Genomic DNA, 18,352 nt, shown 5'->3' with positions numbered 1-18,352 from the left:
GGGGCCCAGGGGGGCTAGATGGTGGGTTTAACACTATAGGGTCAGGAATACATGTTTGTGTTCCTGACCCTATAGTCAGGGGCGGGCTGGGCCGGGGGGCAGGGAGGCAATTGCCCCCCAGGCCGCCCGAAATTATTTTAGGACCGGCCGCGGCGGGCCGGCCCTTTAAATGCTGCAGCCGCCGAGCGCTCTGTAAAGAGCGCTCAGACGGCTGCAGCAGCTTTTCCCTCCCTCCCCTCCCCTGTAGGTGGCCGAGCTGGTCTCCGGTCCGCGGTCCCGGCCGGAGTGATGGGAAGGCGCACACTGAGTGTGCACTTCCTGTCAGTCCGGCCGGGTACAGGAAACAGAAACTCCTGTTCCGCGCGGAACAGGAGTTTCTGTTTCCTGTACCCGGCCGGACTGACAGGAAGGTGCACACTGAGCACCTTCCTATCACTCCGGCCGGGACCGCGGACAGGAGTGCAGCTCGGCCACCTACAGGGGAGGGGGTAAGAAGAAGGGGGGGGGGGGGAGGAGAGTAAAAAGAGGGGAGGGGGGGAGAGTAAGAAGAGGGGAGGGGGGGAGAGTAAGAAGAGGGGAGGGGGGAGAGTAAGAAGAGGGGAGGGGGGAGAGTAAGAAGAGGGGAGGGGGGAGAGTAAGAAGAGGGGAGGGGGGAGAGTAAAAAGAGAGGAGGGGGGAGAGTAAAAAGAGGGGAGGGGGGGAGAGTAAAAAGAGGGGAGGGGGGGAGAGTAAGAAGAGGGGAGGGGGGAGAGTGAGGGGAGGGGGGGAGAGTAAGAAGAGGGGAGGGGGGAGAGTAAGAAAAGGGGAGGGGGAGAGTAAGAAGAGGGGATGGGGAGAGTAAAAAGAGGGGAGGGGGGAGAGTAAGAAGAGGGGAGGGGGGGAGAGTAAGAAGAGGGGAGGGGGGGAGTAAGAAGAGGGAAGGGGGGAGTAAGAAGAGGGGAGGGGGGAGAGTAAGAAGAGGGGAGGGGGGAGAGTAAAAAGAGGGGAGGGGGAGAGTAAAAAGAGGGGGGAGAGTATGAAGAGGGGAGGGGGGAGAGTAAGAAGAGGGGAGGGGGGAGAGTAAGAAGAGGGGAGGGGGGAGAGTAAGAAGAGGGGAGGGGGGGAGTAAGAAGAGGGAAGGGGGGAGTAAGAAGAGGGGAGGGGGGGAGAGTAAGAAGAGGGGAGGGGGGAGAGTAAAAAGAGGGGAGGGGGAGAGTAAAAAGAGGGGGGAGAGTATGAAGAGGGGAGGGGGGAGAGTAAGAAGAGGGGAGGGGGGAGAGTAAAAAGAGGGGAGGGGGAGAGTAAAAAGAGGGGAAGGGGAGAGTAAAAAGAGGGGAGGGGGATAGTAAGAGAAGGGGGAAGTAAGAAGGAGGGGAGATAAGAAAAAGAGGGGGGTAAGAAGAAGAAGGGGGTAAGAAGAAGAGGGGGAGTAAGAAGAAGAAGGGGGTAAGAAGAAGAAGGGGGGGTAAGAAGAAGGAAGGGGTAAGAAAAAGAAGGAGGGGGTAAGAAGAAGTAGGAGGGTTAAGAAGAAGAAGGGGGGTAAGAAGAAGGGGGGAGTAATAAGAAGAACAAGGGGGGGAGTAAGAAGAACACAGGGAGGAGGGGGGTAAGAAGAACACAGGGGGGGTGAGAACACACAGAGGGAGGAGTGAGAAGAACACAGGGAGGGTGGAGGGGGGATGAGAAGAGCACAGGGAGGGTGGGTGAGTGTGAGAAGAGGCCGCTAGGGGAGGTATGGGGGAGAGGAGAGACCACTAAGGGGCAGGGGAGAGCTCTAAGGGACAGAAGGGACAGCTCTATAGGACAGGGGGCAAGACAGGGAGCTCTTTAACACTACGCGCACACACACACACACACAATGCATCCCTATACATACACAGAAACACACAATGCACCCCTATACATACACAGAAACACACAATGCACCCCTATACATACACAGAAACACACAATGCATCCCTATACATACACAGAAACAGAACATGCTTCACTTACACACAGAGAAACACACAATGCATCCATTACACACACACACAATGCAACCCTTACACACAAAGACAATGCATCATTTGCACACATACACAGAAACATACAATGCAAACCCTTACACACACATGCAAACACACACACTGTTTTTCTTACATACACACAGAAACACAATGCATCTCTTACACTCAATGCACACACATACAGACACACACCTTGCATCCCTTATGCATACAAACACAGATTCACACAATGCATCCCTCACACACAACCAGAAACACATAATACATCCCTTATACACAAATACACACTGCTTCCACTACACACAAACACACTGCATCACCTGCACAAACTGGTATCCATATACACTACATACCATAAGCACACATATGAGATCACATAACACATCCCCTACACACTCCACTCCCTGTGAGCGAGCTCATGGGTGGGTGGAACATATAAGTGGACTTATGAGTGGGCCTTATGGGCATACTCACCGTCAGGCACTGGGGCCCAGACCTTGAGCTGTGTAAGAGGCCCCCAAAAAATGGAGCTGCTTCCAATTCTCCCAGAACGTTGAATGTTGTGACCATAGTTGCAAACAGCCTCCAGAGGTCCTGTTCTACACCAGACGAGTGGAGCCAAACTGCAGCCCATCATCATCCTCATCTAATTGTAAGTAGGCAATCTAGTATATTATTAGTGACACTAATCTATAATTTACCTCACATTAAAGGGACACTATAGCTTAATGAAGTGGTTCTGGTGTCTAAAGCTGGTCCCTGCAGGCTTTTTAATGTAAACACACACTGTGTGCAGCACTGGCGTTAGTTCATATGGCAGATCATATGGGTGGGGCATTGTGATGTCACATGGGGGGGCGGCAAATGTATATTTTGTCTAGGGCGGCAAAAATCCTTGCACCGGCTCTGATCCTGGGCAGGTGCACCAGTCTACTGGTGACCCACAGGAGGGGAGTGCACTGATTGCACTGCACTCTCCTCCTGCCCAGACCCGTCTTGACCGCAGTGCAAGTGCCCTCTGCCCCTAATTTACAGTGGCTCACACTCACAACAAGCAGTGCCTAGAGCCCTTTGCAGAGACGGAAACAAAGAGGTTCTGCGGCAGCTGGCCGTCCTGCAAGCATTACATTAAACAGCTGTTCCCCAGCAGCCACAGGTGGCGTTGTGCTGGGAGACTGTGATTACTCTTCACTTCCTCCCAGCCTACAGAGAGGAGGAGGCATGATTTAATCTTGAATAAATCCTCTAAGCAAACCTTTATAAATTTGGGGGGATCAGCTCTGTTTCCACAGTTTATTGGTGTTTACTCTGATGTCTGTATTAATATTGAGGGATGTCTAAGGAGTAACGTCAGTGTGTGTCAGCAGGACCAGCCGTTAGGGTGGGCAAGCTGTGCGGTCACGCAGGGTGCCATGACAACAGAGGCGCCCGGCGGCCAACACAGCTCACAAGTTGGGTACACCAGCATATTTAATTTAAACGATTCGCTGGTGGTCCACTGGTGCGCACCAGCAGTAGGTGCAGTCAGATCAAATCCTCTCCCTCGTGGTTCCGGCGCTCAGTTAGTGAGTCAGAGCACAGGCTCAGAGATTCTCAGCCTGTGCTCTGACAACATTGAAAGTCAGAGCCGTGAAGGAGCGGGTATGGCAAAGAGCTACTGATTAGCATAACATCAATAACATCCGTTATAAAACCAGAAAAAGGTGGGCATGGATGGTGAACTGATTTGGTGGCGCAATGGGCCACTTGACTGGTTTTGCCCCCCAGGCCTAAGGCTTCCAGCCCTCCCCTGCCTATAGTGATCCTTTAACTGCTCAGTTGAGATACTACCATAAACAAGGCAAATAAACTTTTCTTAACCTTTTGAAGTTAGAAGTGAGCAGAATCTCCTCTTGCACTCAATAGTTAAAGGATTAGACTTGTGAAAAGCCCAATAGAACAATTTAAGATTTTTCCATGAGAATGGAGCGACCACAGAAAAGTCCTGTAGACCATTGTCAAGTGCAAGTGCAAACAAAGAGCCTTATCTTTATCTAATCGAAAAACATGCCTTTTGATATGTGAGTTGGAAACATGCAGATCTCAGCTGAAATGAAGCATTGCCGGAGTATAGGAAGCCTTCAGAGAGCTACTGGCTGGCTGGCCCTCAGCTATCAAGTCCTTACACTATCATCTGAAGGCTATCTAGTAATCAATAGAGCTAGCAAACTATAGAATGGGATTCCTCAAAAACGACAATTACTTAGAATTCAAATTCTCTTGAATCTCTGTTTTTGTTTTTTTTTTACTATGATGAATCAACTAAGAATACTGATACCTAGAGGAACACTTTAGTGTTGGGAACACAGACATGTAACATTAAGGTGTTCCTCTGCCTGGGCGCCCTCCCCTCTCCCGGGCGGTATAAAGGGTTAAATAACCCTTTACTCATTTACCCAATTCCAGCGCCGATGTCCCTCGGCATTGAGTCGTGTTCAGCCTCCTCCAATGTCAGTTGATGGAGGGACTTAATGTGCATTAGGCCTTCCACATAGAAGAACATTGACTCAATGCTTTCCTATGGGGTTTTCCTTGATCCAGGATGTCTTCATGCAGAGTGTTTTACAAAGAAAAGTGCAGAAAGTACATCTAGTGGCTGTCTGGTAAACAGTCGCTAGAGGCAGTCTTAACACTGCAATACGGTAGACAGCCACTAGAGGCAGTCTTAACACTGCAATATGGTAGACAGCCACGAGAGGCAGTATTAACACTGCAATATGAACATTGCAGTTTAGAAAAAAACCTGCAATGTTTTACATTGCAGGGCTAACGGGATGTGACATTGCACCCATACCACTTCAACGAGATGAATTTGTTTGGGTGCCTATAGTGTCCCTTTAAAAAAGAAAAAAAATCCCAAGGGATATGTGTAAGTTTGTCACCCAGCCAGAATTATACCAGTAGGAGGTTTAAATTATGGATGATTATTTCCTTTCAAAATTAAATCAATTGTGTAGGCCCACTTACAACCATACTTGTGACTTTTCTCCAACTCTGTCTAACTCTTCACCATACAAACCCACAAACTAATCCAGGAGCTACCATCCTTTTTGCAAAAGTCATCTTTTCTCTTTAAAGGGACACTATAGTCACCCAGACCACTTCAGCTCAATGAAGGGGTCTGGGTGCCAGGTCCCTCAGGTTTTAACCCTTCAGATGCAAACATAGCAGTTTCAGAAAAAATGCTATGTTTACATTTGGGGTTAATCCAGCCTCTAGTGGCTGTCTTCCGGACAGCCACTAGAGACGCATCTGCGACGCTGGAGGCGAATTTCGCCTCCATCGCGCAGAGCGCCCATAGGAAAGCATTGAGAAATGCTTTCCTATGGACACTTTGAATGCACGCGCGGCACTTGCCGTGCATGCGCATTCGGCTCAAGTGACATCGGACAGGGGAGCTGACGCCGGCGGGGGAGGAGAGGTCACCAGCGCCGAGGGAGCCTGGCGCTGGATTAAGGTAAGTAACTGAAGGGGTTTTAACCCCTTCAGTGCCACGGGAGAGGGACCCTGAGGGTGGGGGCACCCTCAGGGCACTATAGTGTCAGGAAAAGCGCTTTGTTTTCCTGACACTATAGTGATCCTTTAACATGCGAGGTCAAAGGGGATGTGTGGAATCCACGTCACTATCCTTCATCATTTGAAATCACCATGCTTATGAAGAGTAAATAATATTTCAATAATCGGTTACACATGGGGTGTTCAACTTTAGCCCTGTCTCAGTTGCAAGAATGACTTTCTCATAATTCCCTTTCAACAGGTGGCTGTTTGGGAACTGCAATGAAGCCACAGCTGAAAGGGCCAAACTTAGACGCACCTGCATTAAATGGATATCCTGTTTACAACTCACTGCTTTATTGCACGTTCTTGATTGTAGATCTGACATTCCGGAATGTTTCTCTTAAAAAAACCTTGTGTCAAAGTAAAATTCAAACCATATTTCAACACTTTATTCTAATAGTCACTTGAATTATGCAGAAAACAGACATATCTAAAAGCCAAAAGGTACCAGATGTAAAAGACATTTGTTATATTAGGTACTAGTTCCTATGCTGAAAATAAATATTGAAAGGTCCACAAATTATTACTAGTCATTAAGTTTCAAGTCTATAACAGAGGATCAATGCTGCCCTAATCAATTGTGGTATAAATCAATATATGCAAAAATGCACACCCAACAGAATCTGGAGATATCCAGTTAATGGAAACTGGACAACGGGGGGATGGTTCCTCTTTTATGGTGGCGGACAGTACTTGTTCATTATTGCTTTAGATTCTTAACATTTACAGAGGCAAGGAATTAACCAATACGTTGAAAAATTCTACTACATTCTACTAATATAATACAGCACCTCATTCAATAATTCATTCATCAGCAGTCAAACATATCTACTGCGTCTTGAAAGCCAAAAACAAGGGATTGCAGAGACGACAAAGAAGAAGAGAAATAAATATGGACCTCCGATGTTGGTGAAGATAGCTTGTCTTCCTGTAGCCATGGACACATCCATCAATTTTACTGTTTTCATCTGTTTTGTTGGGTTTTGATGAGACATTCTTATTTAAATCCATCTGTCTAACGGTAGGTTTTAAGACCAAGAAGTCAGAGTATGTAGGCGAAACTTTGTTTAGAGGTGAGTAATTGTGAAGTTCTAGATCACAAACCTGGATTCCATCCACATGGTGTTGTTTTTAGTTAAGCTCTTCTATATATGGGCATTTCCCTTTTAAATTCACTTCGGGTTTCCACGAAAGGTCCTTTGATGAGACAACACTCAAGCAAGCAAAACAATCTGCTCAAAGTGATGGCGCTATTTCTGTTTCAGCCTGTGGTTGTCTGCTACTATCTACACCAGACTGCATGATTGGAAAATATATATCATCCATGTTTGGCATTACTAAAATTTTCTGTGGGAAAGAAAAACAAAACAAAAAACTAAGATAATAATCTGATTTCAAAAAGATATTTTTTTTCTAAATGTGATTTTATAATTTTTTTTTTGTTTAATTACTAACAAACTCAGAATTGATTCTAGCTATTGCATTTCTTCTCCACTAAATATTTTTTTTCAATGTAAGCATATTGACCAAAAAAATATTTTCTAGAAATTAATAAAATTTCCATGAAAAATGGTTACTCCATCCAAAATGGTGTTTACGAAAACCCTGTTTTTGGTCAAAGCATGCTTTCCTATCCACCATCCCCTACCCCACAAAAAAACAAAACAGAATATAACTAAATCTTACTCCCGTTCCAACCCACTCTACCTCCAATGACCAGGGTGACCAGTTCCACCATGTGTACAGGGACACATATAATTTGGTCATAATTATAAAAATGCATGAAAAAGGTTGTCCTGCACTGTGTATAATGCATATTCTGCAGGAATCTCCGTTGCCTATTTGCAGGACTCTTCATTGACGAATTCCTTAATCTTATACTACTTCCTGCCTAGTACAGGGATACCCTTTTAATGTGCTGCCCATCAATATGTATATATGATATGTGTCCCAGAAAACATGGTGGATTTGGTCACCCTGCCAATGACATCATTTCCCCTCAGCAGAGGGGTGGGACGTCTGGAAGGGTTGGCCGAGGTGAGAACAGGGGCAGCACGGAGCGTGACCGTGATACTATTGGCTCTCTGGCGCCAGTATGCTGTGCATGCTGACATCGAACGCTTATGTTACACAGAATTTACATTATCCAACAGGAATTCTTGTTGTAGGCTGACTAATGACACCCAAGTGACACTGCCAGAAGTGGAGTTACACATCCAGCAAAAGATGGGTTAATCCCTTTATGTGCAATGTTTCATAGCGAAAAGCTGAATATACTGACTCCAGACACCATGACTACTTCAAGTGGCCATGGTGCTTTGAGTAACTCTTTAAGGGGTATAATAATAGACAGAAGGTTGGGATGTTTTTAGAAAAGTAAAGACACTAAAATTCTATGTCAGCCCAAACTTTTGTGCTAAATGTAAAAATTAAGGACCTGGAATTCGTCTTGCAATTTCTTCTCGATCCACTCTGTCACATGGATGAAAGTCACCTCACGCTCTCCGAGTTTGGGCCGTACCTTCATCTCCACCCTCGGTGGCATTTGGAAGCTGTACCTGATTGCGGAGAAAAAACAATGATCACTAAATATTGAATGAAATTATTAATCCTTATATTCATTATACATTTCGTGTGATGTGCATTAACATATGCTGTATACGGTAGAGAAATAAAGATGTGCACCCAATCACAGTTTAAAAAACACCAGCAGTACGGAACAAATAAAAATTAACATATTTTTAAAAAGTTATAATCTTGGTTATGAAATATATATTTCTGCAGAATCAGATTTTCTGTAATGATTAGAAAAACACTGTGTAGACCTTGGGTAGGCACCCTTTGGCACTCCAGATGTGGTGGACTACATCTACCATAGTGCTCAACATCTGGAGTGCCGAAGGTTGCCTATCCATGGTCTGAAACGTTATTATTTAGGGTGCCACTGGAGCCAAGACAGAATGTGATTGTTAGACGGCTGTTACCCATCAGATGGCTAATGGGTATTTTTATTTACCAGATTCTGTCTGTGGGTGGTGGTGGGATATTCACAGCTAGAGCTCCTTCTAATTCCTGGATCTCTACAGTGAGCAGTAGAGGTGTGTTAGACACCTCTTCGATCTTCCTCTTGATGTACTCATTCTCCGTTGCCTTCTGAAAGTAGCGAGATTTTGTAATTTTATCCACAAACCGTAGAATCTTGCGGCTGGTGCTGCTCCCACCTGTAAAGCTGTAGATAAATGAGAATGGAAGATGAGGCTGAATAAAGCATATTATTGTCTGACAGGAGGAAGGGTATATCTTCATGCATTTTGTACATATATATCATTTAGTTTTGCTATGGAACATCATTCAGCCCGGTCTTCTTTGTCCACGTTCCCTGCATTGTCCTACTGTCGTGGTAATCAATCTTCTGAAAGTTCCTAGACCCTGGTGTTCACAACAGTAGATAAACAATATATCACAATATTGTAAATATACTTTATGTTTTAGAGTTATGGAACCTAGGACAGTAATAGTGGGAGAGGTCAATGTTGTTTATTTCTGTCATGCTTTGGATCAGCACAGACATTTATTGTGTATTGTAGTTACATAAAGTTATGGAAAGCAAATCCATAGGCTGTATTTTGGACCATGGGACACAAACTATTTTTAGGGTCTCACAAAACCTAGGCCTCTCTTGGACTGCCTATAAGCCTTCTTTAGATAGCAGATACCTATAGTGATACATAAAGACTTCCATTTTCATCCATGGATCAGTACATGACAAGATAGAACGGACTCTATAACCACATAAAGCCACCTCTGTTGGGTTTTTGTTTTCAGGATTTGATACTCATTAATTTAGTGAAGACCCCTTTTCGTAGTAACGTACCATTCAGCATTAGTTGGGTTTAATCGATCTCCCACAGAACCTGGAGGTTCTGCAATAGAGACCTCTTCATCTTCAGAGGAACCCGCACTGGAAGACTCCTCATCACTGTCTGCCAAGATTCTTATTCTCGATGTGACGTTTCTGTGGAAACAACAATAAAAGACCATCTTTTCTCAACTGATACGAGTACTGAGGTTGGCAGTGGGCATCTCTGATTTGAGAACTATTACTGAGCTGCTTTTCACTTGCAATTCCACTTAAAACCTACAGAGGTGACAAGATAAGACATACGCAATTCTACGTGCCTATTAAATATGCATGCTTCAGGGCAGTCTGTGGGATGCATTTTACTGATTATAGTCCTGAAACATTCTTTCTGTTAGTGAGCATGCCTTATTAAAATGGGTTTGGGCTGACAAAGTATCATGGGAGTTGAAATTCTGAAACAGTTGGGAGTCTAGGTTTTGACCTGCCTTGCCCTAAGTATACCGTATCATTGTTTTCATACCAACTCCTTAGCTGTTTGGTGTTTTAAAGTTTCTTTAACCCAGCGTGTGCATTTCATGTGGCTGTCGCGCATGTTGCTATATTGAGTTATCCCAGTAGCAGGTGCAAGCTTTCTCTATCAGCCTCTGCCTCTCGAGGGAATGTGTGTGTTTTTTTGTTTTTTTTTTTATTTCCAGCCGCTCTCTTAATTATACGTTTCCAGCTGGATTGGAAAATTATTCTGTTCCCTGTGCTGTTACTCAGACTGACAAACCCTTAGGCCTAGTATGTCGCTACTGTTAGAACTTTACATGCTAAACAGCAAACTGCAGTGAAATTAAAAACAGAGAGTTATTTACTAATATCTGCATATGATGAAACAAATGTCCCACCCCCAAATTTTGGGTCAGTTCAATTCTTTCCATGCAGCTTAATTCACTGCATTTACTAATTACCTGATAAAGGCTCAGGGAGAAGCCAAAACGTTGTCACCACCTTTTTTGCTCTTAATAAAAGACGCCTTTTAGAAGAAACCTCAGGTGTGCCTGGATATTTATCTTTCCTTCCATTTGATGCATTTACTAATTAGACTCAGCAGCCTTGCCTTCCTCTGTCCATCATCAGATGCATTGGGTGGTATCACACAGCCGCAGTCTAGGCACTATAATATTTACATGTGCACAGATACATAGCTATGTACTAATATATATAACTGCCAATTGTCAGAGAACTGACAGGACAGTCACAATTTTATGTTTATTATAGGACAGTTCATAACAGGTGTCAGTAGTGCTCTGCACTTGGGCAACCCTGATTATTAAAAGGGCAATTGAGAAAACAGAGCAGGCCGAGGCTCTCCTCTGCCAGCACATGCAGGGCCGGTGCTATCCAAGCACTGCTGTTTGCCTTCACGGACCAGAGGGGAGATCGGTGATCTCCCTCCCCGGCCCACAGGCACTCTGCTGGCAGCCAGCAGGGGAGGGGAGAGAGAGGACCCGGAGGAGCTCTTACCTGCAGCTCCGCAGGGTTCTCCTTTCGCAAGCTTGGAGCATTGCACGGTTAACAAGGCAGAACTCTGCTCTCGCAAGAGTGAACTCTAGCCCAGAAGCTGCAGGTTAGAGATCACTCTCACCACCAGGGCTTCTCCACTGGGCTACCAGGGATGGAAAGCAATGTCTCACACTGCCTGGCCACAGGTAAGGAGGGAGGGGGGTATACAATATATTTTTTTTATTTTTTTATTTTTTTTAAACACATTATAAAAAAGTTATATTTGATCTGCCTCCCTCCCCACCACACACACAACACCCTACACATTCAAACACTGCCCCCCCCATACACACATTGCCCCCACACACATATATTGCCTCCCATACACACATATTGCACTCCTCACACAAACTGACCCCCCATACACACAAACTGCCCCCCCCCACACACACACTGCCCCTATACACACACTGCACCCCCCACATACAAACTGAAGCCATTACAAACACACTGCAAGCCTCACACACACACTGCCCCATACACACACACTGCACCCCCCCCCCACACACACAAACTGAACGCATTACAAAGACACTGCAAGCCTCACACACACTGCCCCCTCAAACACTGCATCCCTGACATCCACTGCCCCCTCACACACACACACTGCCCCCCCATAAACACATACTGCAAACCTCACAAACCTCCTGTGCCGGCATTTGCTGGTTTAACAATTGATCACAAACAGTGCAGCAATAGTTGAGTGCTCTAATCTGCAGCACATCTGTGATTCTTGCATGTCCTAATTAAAACAAGATGAAGCAGAAGGTCTAATTAAGCCTCCCAGCAGCATCTAATTAATTCCAGAAAATTAAAAACTTGAACAATCCAGTGTTTATCATGTCTTTGTGGGCTAAGAATGTAGCAATGGTTTTTATGAACTCGTTTGAACTTGGAGTATGTTAAATCATTGCAAAATAAATGTATGCAAAATTATATACCCGACAGTCCCTCTTCCCTGCACAGATCCCCTCTCCCCCTGCCTCCCCGGCACCTTGACACTCACCCTCCCTCTCCTGTACAGATCCCCTCTCCCCCTTGCTCGCCGGCACCTTGACAGTCCCCCTACCTCCCCTGTACAAATCCCCTCTCTTCGGTGCCTCCCCTGCACCATCACCCTCCCTCCCTGCATAGGTCCCACTCTGTCCCTGCACCTTCCACAGTCCCCCTCCACGCACAGCCTCCCTCTCTGCCAAAAAATAAAAGTTTTTTTTTTTTTTTTAAATGTGTATATAAAATTACATTCAATAAGCGTGTTTCCTTTCACACCAATAAAAAGTTAAATATACTGAAGTGATTCAGTAACAATTATTTAAAGGAACACTCTGCCCAAATTTGAAACCCCTCCCTACCCCCCCAAAAAATCAATGTTTAGTAGATATGCTTCCAATGAATTACATTAATTATTTTTTCATGCATGTATTCATTGGGTGTATATCTTAAAAGAGCTTAAAAAGGTTGTTTTATTGGGCTATAGGCGTTCAGTACTTAAAAGAGGTATATCTGGTGCAGCCACGGATATCAGCGAATGCACCGGACATGACGTGGGTCGAGATAAGGGCGGAAAACTCGGGGGCAGCCCCGGGCGACAAAAGCTCTAGCTACGCCACTGTGGATAATGCAGGTATTTAACCACACAGGCATCACATCTACATGGTGAAACCAAAAAAAACGGGGCGCAAGAGTATACTGAGAACGGGCAGCAACTGAAATAGCCTGCCCTTCAGTGGGTCCCCGCTCAAATCTCAAGCTGGTTTTAGCTCATCTTGTGCAATTACAGAGAGAACATCTCTGAAACATATCAGACTGGTCCCACCCATACGGGCAGTCCAGATCCAAAATGCCAGAAAGTACATGGTGAAACACGCCACATGTAGTATTCATATGCTGTAAGGATCCTAATTAATTGTTGAGTCTCTACCTGCACCCTTTGAGTTATACATTTTGCATAGTACCACTTCTCATGTGGGGACCAACAGTTAACTTGGCGATGCTGGGGATTATAGCTGCAACCACCCTTAGGTACTTGGGTACTAAAATCCTTGGGTACTAAAATCCAAAGAAACTTGGGTGCAGGTTCTCCCCCAGTGTACGTGGATATAGCCCCCTAAATCTAAGTACTCCTTAAACTGGTCACTACACCTCATTTCCTCCTAATCCTAACACTATGTATCCTCTCTAACAGTGATATAAAATGATGTCCCCATAAGCCAAAGTTCTATAATGACTTCACTCTCTTACGAATGCAGTGCTTAATAGACGGCATTGTGCAAGTGATGCTCATCTTTCTTAATCTAGACCAAAGTTGTTCAAGCATCTACTAAACGTGTGAATGACATGTTCTCATTCAGGAAACCAATATAAATAAATAAATAAATTTAAAAAAAAAAACGTCTTCTTGATATATAGACAGAAATCATTACTGGTCCAGTGTTTATTTTTTTAGCTTTTTATCTGGCTGAGTGGGTTCATTTCAGGTTTTTTCTGTTCATGAATGAAACTACGTACTGCCATGTTTGTTCATCTGCTGTATAGGTTCTCACTTAAACATGATATCATTAAGACAAATGCAATTATAAATGAATAATGCTATTAAAAAATGTTAAAATATTTTACAGATATTTTTATATTGTATGTATAATTATTTTAATTCAATGTATCCAAATCTATTTTATAATGGAGGGGAAGTCAGCTCATGCATGGCATAGTCATTTATATATTTTTTCTTTATGTCAAGATTAATAATTTAGGGATTTTTTAAAAACTAATTAGGTTTGTTTTGGGCTAAATTTTGCAACTACATTATCAACCCAACTCCATGATTACTGAGTAAACTTCCTGATGTTTTACATAAAAATGTTGGATCATTTACCCATCTCTCCTGTCTTTTGTCTGCTCATCAGCCTCCATTGGTGCGTCCTTTCCCAACTTGGATAAATTCATTTTTGTCTCCAATGTCACTTGGAAAGATCCACTGTAATTAACATCTAGTTCAATCCAGAGCCCTTGAGGACAAAGAAACACAGAACAGGATGAAAACTGCAACAAATATAATATTAATTTACAAAGTTTTAGACAGAATAGACAGAAGTTGAGAATGTAATATGTATCCTATTAACATAGTAACAGATATTTCAGCAGAGAGATACATTATTGCCATTCATGCACACTGCGCCACTGGCAAACCCATTCCCATACTAATTTTGAATACCTATTAATGTTGGGAGCTGTGCTGTACAGCTTCAAGGAACACACGCTTGCTGGATTGCTTTATGTGTGAAGAGTGTGTCCTCTTTTATTCATTTTACAAAAAGTGCAGATTTCAATATAGATTAGCACTTTTATAAATTAACCTGTTACACCCCCCCCTCCCCCCCTGGCTGTCAATCAGATAACCGATCCTGTTACTTCCTGGTTTGGTTAGCACAGTGGAGATAAATCATGAGGCAGCAATTGTCCAGGGCACCTGTCTTGCAAATACTTCTCATAGAGCTACATTGGGAAGTCTGTGATTGGACAGCCACAGAGAGTCTGGGCAATGTTGGAAGGGGAGGGCTTGCAAAGATATAATTAAAGGCATGCATGTTTTCATTTTTTTTTTTTCACATTTTTATGCTCATTTACAGGGTTATTCACTAACCTCTGAATTTTAGACATTTAAATCGGAATGGCAAACATTTTGTGAAAATAGCTGATCTGGAAAAAATATCCAAAAATATTATAGTCACAGCTTGCACATAGTCAGAGCTTGTCTATTTTAGCATACATGTTTTCCATTTCGATTTAATTTGCAACAATTTAGAGTTTGACCAGAAATTCTAGTGAACTAAATATCAGATTTAAAAAAAATGTATCCACAGCTTGCCTATTTCAGCCTGAATTTGATATTTTTATTTTCAATCCATCACAATTTGATGTTTAGCAAATAAAGCCGTAAGAATGTGACATGAATCTAGTGCTGTGGCAGATAATCCCCAGATTACGCTTTGCATGCTGCACTAACCCGTAAAATGGCTTATTCTTTATCTGTTATTTCTAATTGCTGCTGTTAATCCATCGAGTAAACCTTGCTTCCGTGCTACGAGCAGAAGGTTCGTTCTTTTGAATAAACCAAAATGTGGAGAAAATCAGACTAAAAGTAATGTGAATTTACAAGACATTTTCCCCTGTTTTGCTAATATGAATGGGTTTATGTTAGGAGTTTATAACGGGATACCCCTCCAGCAGCTAGCCTAAATAACTAAGCAATGCCGCACATACAGGGACCTTGCACCATCAACACTTCAAAACCCTGAAATTGTTACAGTGCTTACAGTGACAGCATTCTCCGTGTCTGCTATGATTTCATTTTAGCTATTCTTGCCTAAAAAAATGTAAATTCCTTTTGTATTCCTAGCATTTCATAACCCTGTTTGCTTTGTTACCAGACAAGCATGATGTATGTTATACATTACATTTTCTAACGTTGATTGTCTCTGTTCTAAGATACATGACATTAACCTGAACAAAGAAATATGTATGGTTTCTTTTTACGGTCTCTTTCCCATTTAAATTATTCTATAGAGCGTTGAATAATAAATATTCTCCCCCTTTTTTCAGATTTACTGAAAAAAGTTGCCATCCAGATATCTATCCGAAAGATTTGTATAATACAAAAAAATAAACTGATTGCTGCCAGAATTTATTTGTGCATTTTCTTCATGTTGACGTCCCCGTTGTCATATAGAACCAATCTGTATAAACAAAAAGGCTAATGTGTGTTTAATGTGAACTATTCCAATCTGGATAACGGACCGAGAGATATATATGGAGCAGATTAATTCCGCTTCATAAAACACTTGTAACAAAGAAAATAGGTCCTGCGCATGGACAAACTGAATAATAAATAATTAAAGGGACAGTCTAAATAACCCAGGTATGTCAAGAAGATGATACCCAATAGTATCTTCCATTAAAACTTGACATTTATTTACAAATAGCAAAAAATCTAAATAAAAAAAAGAAATATAGAAACCACGGAAAAGGCAGTAAACAATAGTGATGGGGCAAATCGCAAAGCTTGAGGGGTTTTGCACCATGCAAGGTTACAAAAGTATAAAAAATTATCTTGAAATGGCCTTTAATGTCTGAGACCCTCATTACATTTCTTTACTAGTTCATAGGAACACCCATTCTCAGTCACTCTGCCCGGCCAGTAACCTTCTCCTCTCCTCCATTAACACCCATTCCATTAGTTCTAACCTACTGGGGTTCTCAAAGGCAGCTCTATTCCATTGGAACAGTCTACCTCCATCAGACTTTCTCCTAATCTTCAATCTTTTAAGAGGTTCCTTAAAACTAATTTCTTCAGTTAAGCCAATAAACTCTCTGGGTCATTTTAACTCCTTAAAGGGATCCTATAGTGCCAGGAAAACAAACCTGTTTTCCTGGCAGTATAGGCTCCTGAAGTGCCCACCTCCCGTGGGGCTGAAGGGGTTAAAATCCCTTCAGCTACTTACCTGAATCCCGAATGCCGAGGGAGAACGCGCTGGGTCAGGCTCAGCCCACGCTCTTTCCCCGCTGACGTCAGCCGGCGGGGATATCTAATGTGCATGTGCAGCAATTAGACCTCCCCAGAGGAAAGCATTATTCAATGTTTTCCTATTGGGAAAATCTGACGCTGGAGGTCTGTGAGGACGTCCAGCGTCAGATAACCAAAAATCAGTTTGGATTCCAGAAGCCCTCTAGTGGCTGTCTGGTAGACAGCCACTGGGGGCAGACTAACTGCTGCAATGTAAACACTGGAGTTCTCTTTAACTGCAATGTTTTACATTGCAGCACTAAGTGCAAAAGGGTCACAGCACCCAGACCACTTTAATTAGATAAAGTGGTCTAGGTGCCTGGCGTGTCCCTTTAAATCTGTCTGTCTTAATCTGTCTATCTGTCTTAATGGCTCCACAGTCTTCCTCACTCTCTTTCCCACCTTCCAATTATACTGCTTTCCTGTACCTGGCAATCCTATCTCGCACATTGTGCTTCTTCTTGTGTTTTCACACCTCCGTAGACTGTACTAATAACATTTATAATTGCTTGTCTTTTATTTGCCGTTATATCCCCGTATTAAACAAAATAATTGTGCCGTTACATGCTGTGTTTGTTGCAGTTCAGATTTGAGAGGTGTGAGTTTGTGAATCATGTGGATGTCACTGTCTGCATTGCTTTTGTGAATGTCTTTTGTGAATGTCTCTTCGGTCTGGAACTTAATAACTCAAGCTGTGAGTTGAGAAAGCTGTACAAGACTGGAATACACAAACACAGTCTATCTCAACCAATAGACTCTCAAGCACCATTTCCAGGTGTCTGTGTTTGTCAGATAGGGTAGGAATCTAACAATATAAGAGGGGGTGATGCATTATTTCAATTCTGACAAGATAATGAACAGCTGACAATCTGATTAGACGCCCTTAGTACTTCTCTAAGATGCTCCAATCACTTCGCTATGGAAATCAGGATAAGAATACATTATTCTTACAAAATATCACATTTTCCCTTCCTTTTTTTTAAACAACTAACACTATTTGCCTGAATGCAAATGAAATAGCAGCAATGGCAACATTGTGATTAGAAATATTTGCAGCATAATATATTTTAAGTCAGGGCTGCCCGGTAGGTAGATCCTCAGATGTCGTAGAACTACAACTCCCATGATGCTTTGCAAGTTGTAGGTCTTCGACATCTGGGGATCTACCTACTGGGCAGCCCTGCTTTAAGTGGACATGACCATTTTTTGGTCTCTGCAGTTTTTTTTTTCAAAAACACCAAGCCAAAAAACATACTCGCCCAGATTGTAGTATCTGGGAGGGGATGGGGATATAGACTCAACTCGAGTCATTTCCACTTTGAGTCACTATCATACACCTTCAATCACTGGTCAGTGAGGCTTTTGCTCAAGACAAGAAAACAGGGGGCACAGGAGAACCCACCACAGGTTTCCTTGTGCTTCCACCAGGAGATGCCCTAAGCACCTTGAAGGAAACAATGTTTTAATCTTCAGTCATTACAAATGACAGCTAACTGGTAATGGCACTACCTGGAACAGGGTTTGATCAAAATTTGACTTGTGCCTTATTTTGCCATACACCCTGATGAGCCACAACATTAAAACCACTGACAGGTCAAGTGGATAACATTGATTATATCGTTGCAATGGCACCAGTCAAGGGGTGGGATATATTAGGCAGCAAGAGGACAGTCAGTTCTTGAATTTCATGTGTTGGAAGCAGGAGAAATGGGCAGGTTAAAAGATCTGAGTGATTTTGACAAGGGCCAAATAGTGATGGCGAGATGACTGGGTCAGAGCATCTCCAAAACGGCAGGT

At 43.2% G+C, this 18,352-nt stretch overlaps 1 protein-coding gene across 1 annotated transcript in view; it reads right to left on the bottom strand.

Annotated features, from left to right (window-relative positions):
• Positions 1–5,959: 5,959 nt before the first annotated feature.
• LOC134571838 (testis-expressed protein 2-like) overlaps positions 5,960–18,352 on the bottom strand; it is a 33,228-nt gene continuing 20,835 nt past the window's right edge. Inside the window, exons 8-12 of the mRNA XM_063430464.1 lie at positions 13,868–14,000; positions 9,460–9,600; positions 8,602–8,814; positions 8,023–8,143; positions 5,960–6,932 (exon numbers count right to left, since the gene is read on the bottom strand). Coding sequence (XP_063286534.1) covers positions 6,822–6,932; positions 8,023–8,143; positions 8,602–8,814; positions 9,460–9,600; positions 13,868–14,000 — 719 coding nt within the window. The 3' untranslated portion in view covers positions 5,960–6,821. The remainder of the gene's footprint in view (positions 6,933–8,022; positions 8,144–8,601; positions 8,815–9,459; positions 9,601–13,867; positions 14,001–18,352) is intronic.

Source organism: Pelobates fuscus, chromosome 8 (genome assembly GCF_036172605.1).
Source record: "Pelobates fuscus isolate aPelFus1 chromosome 8, aPelFus1.pri, whole genome shotgun sequence".
NCBI classification, from domain to species: Eukaryota; Metazoa; Chordata; class Amphibia; order Anura; family Pelobatidae; genus Pelobates; species Pelobates fuscus.
The sequence above is the reverse complement of the archived record's forward strand: the minus strand, read 5'-3'. Positions and strand labels throughout refer to the sequence as shown.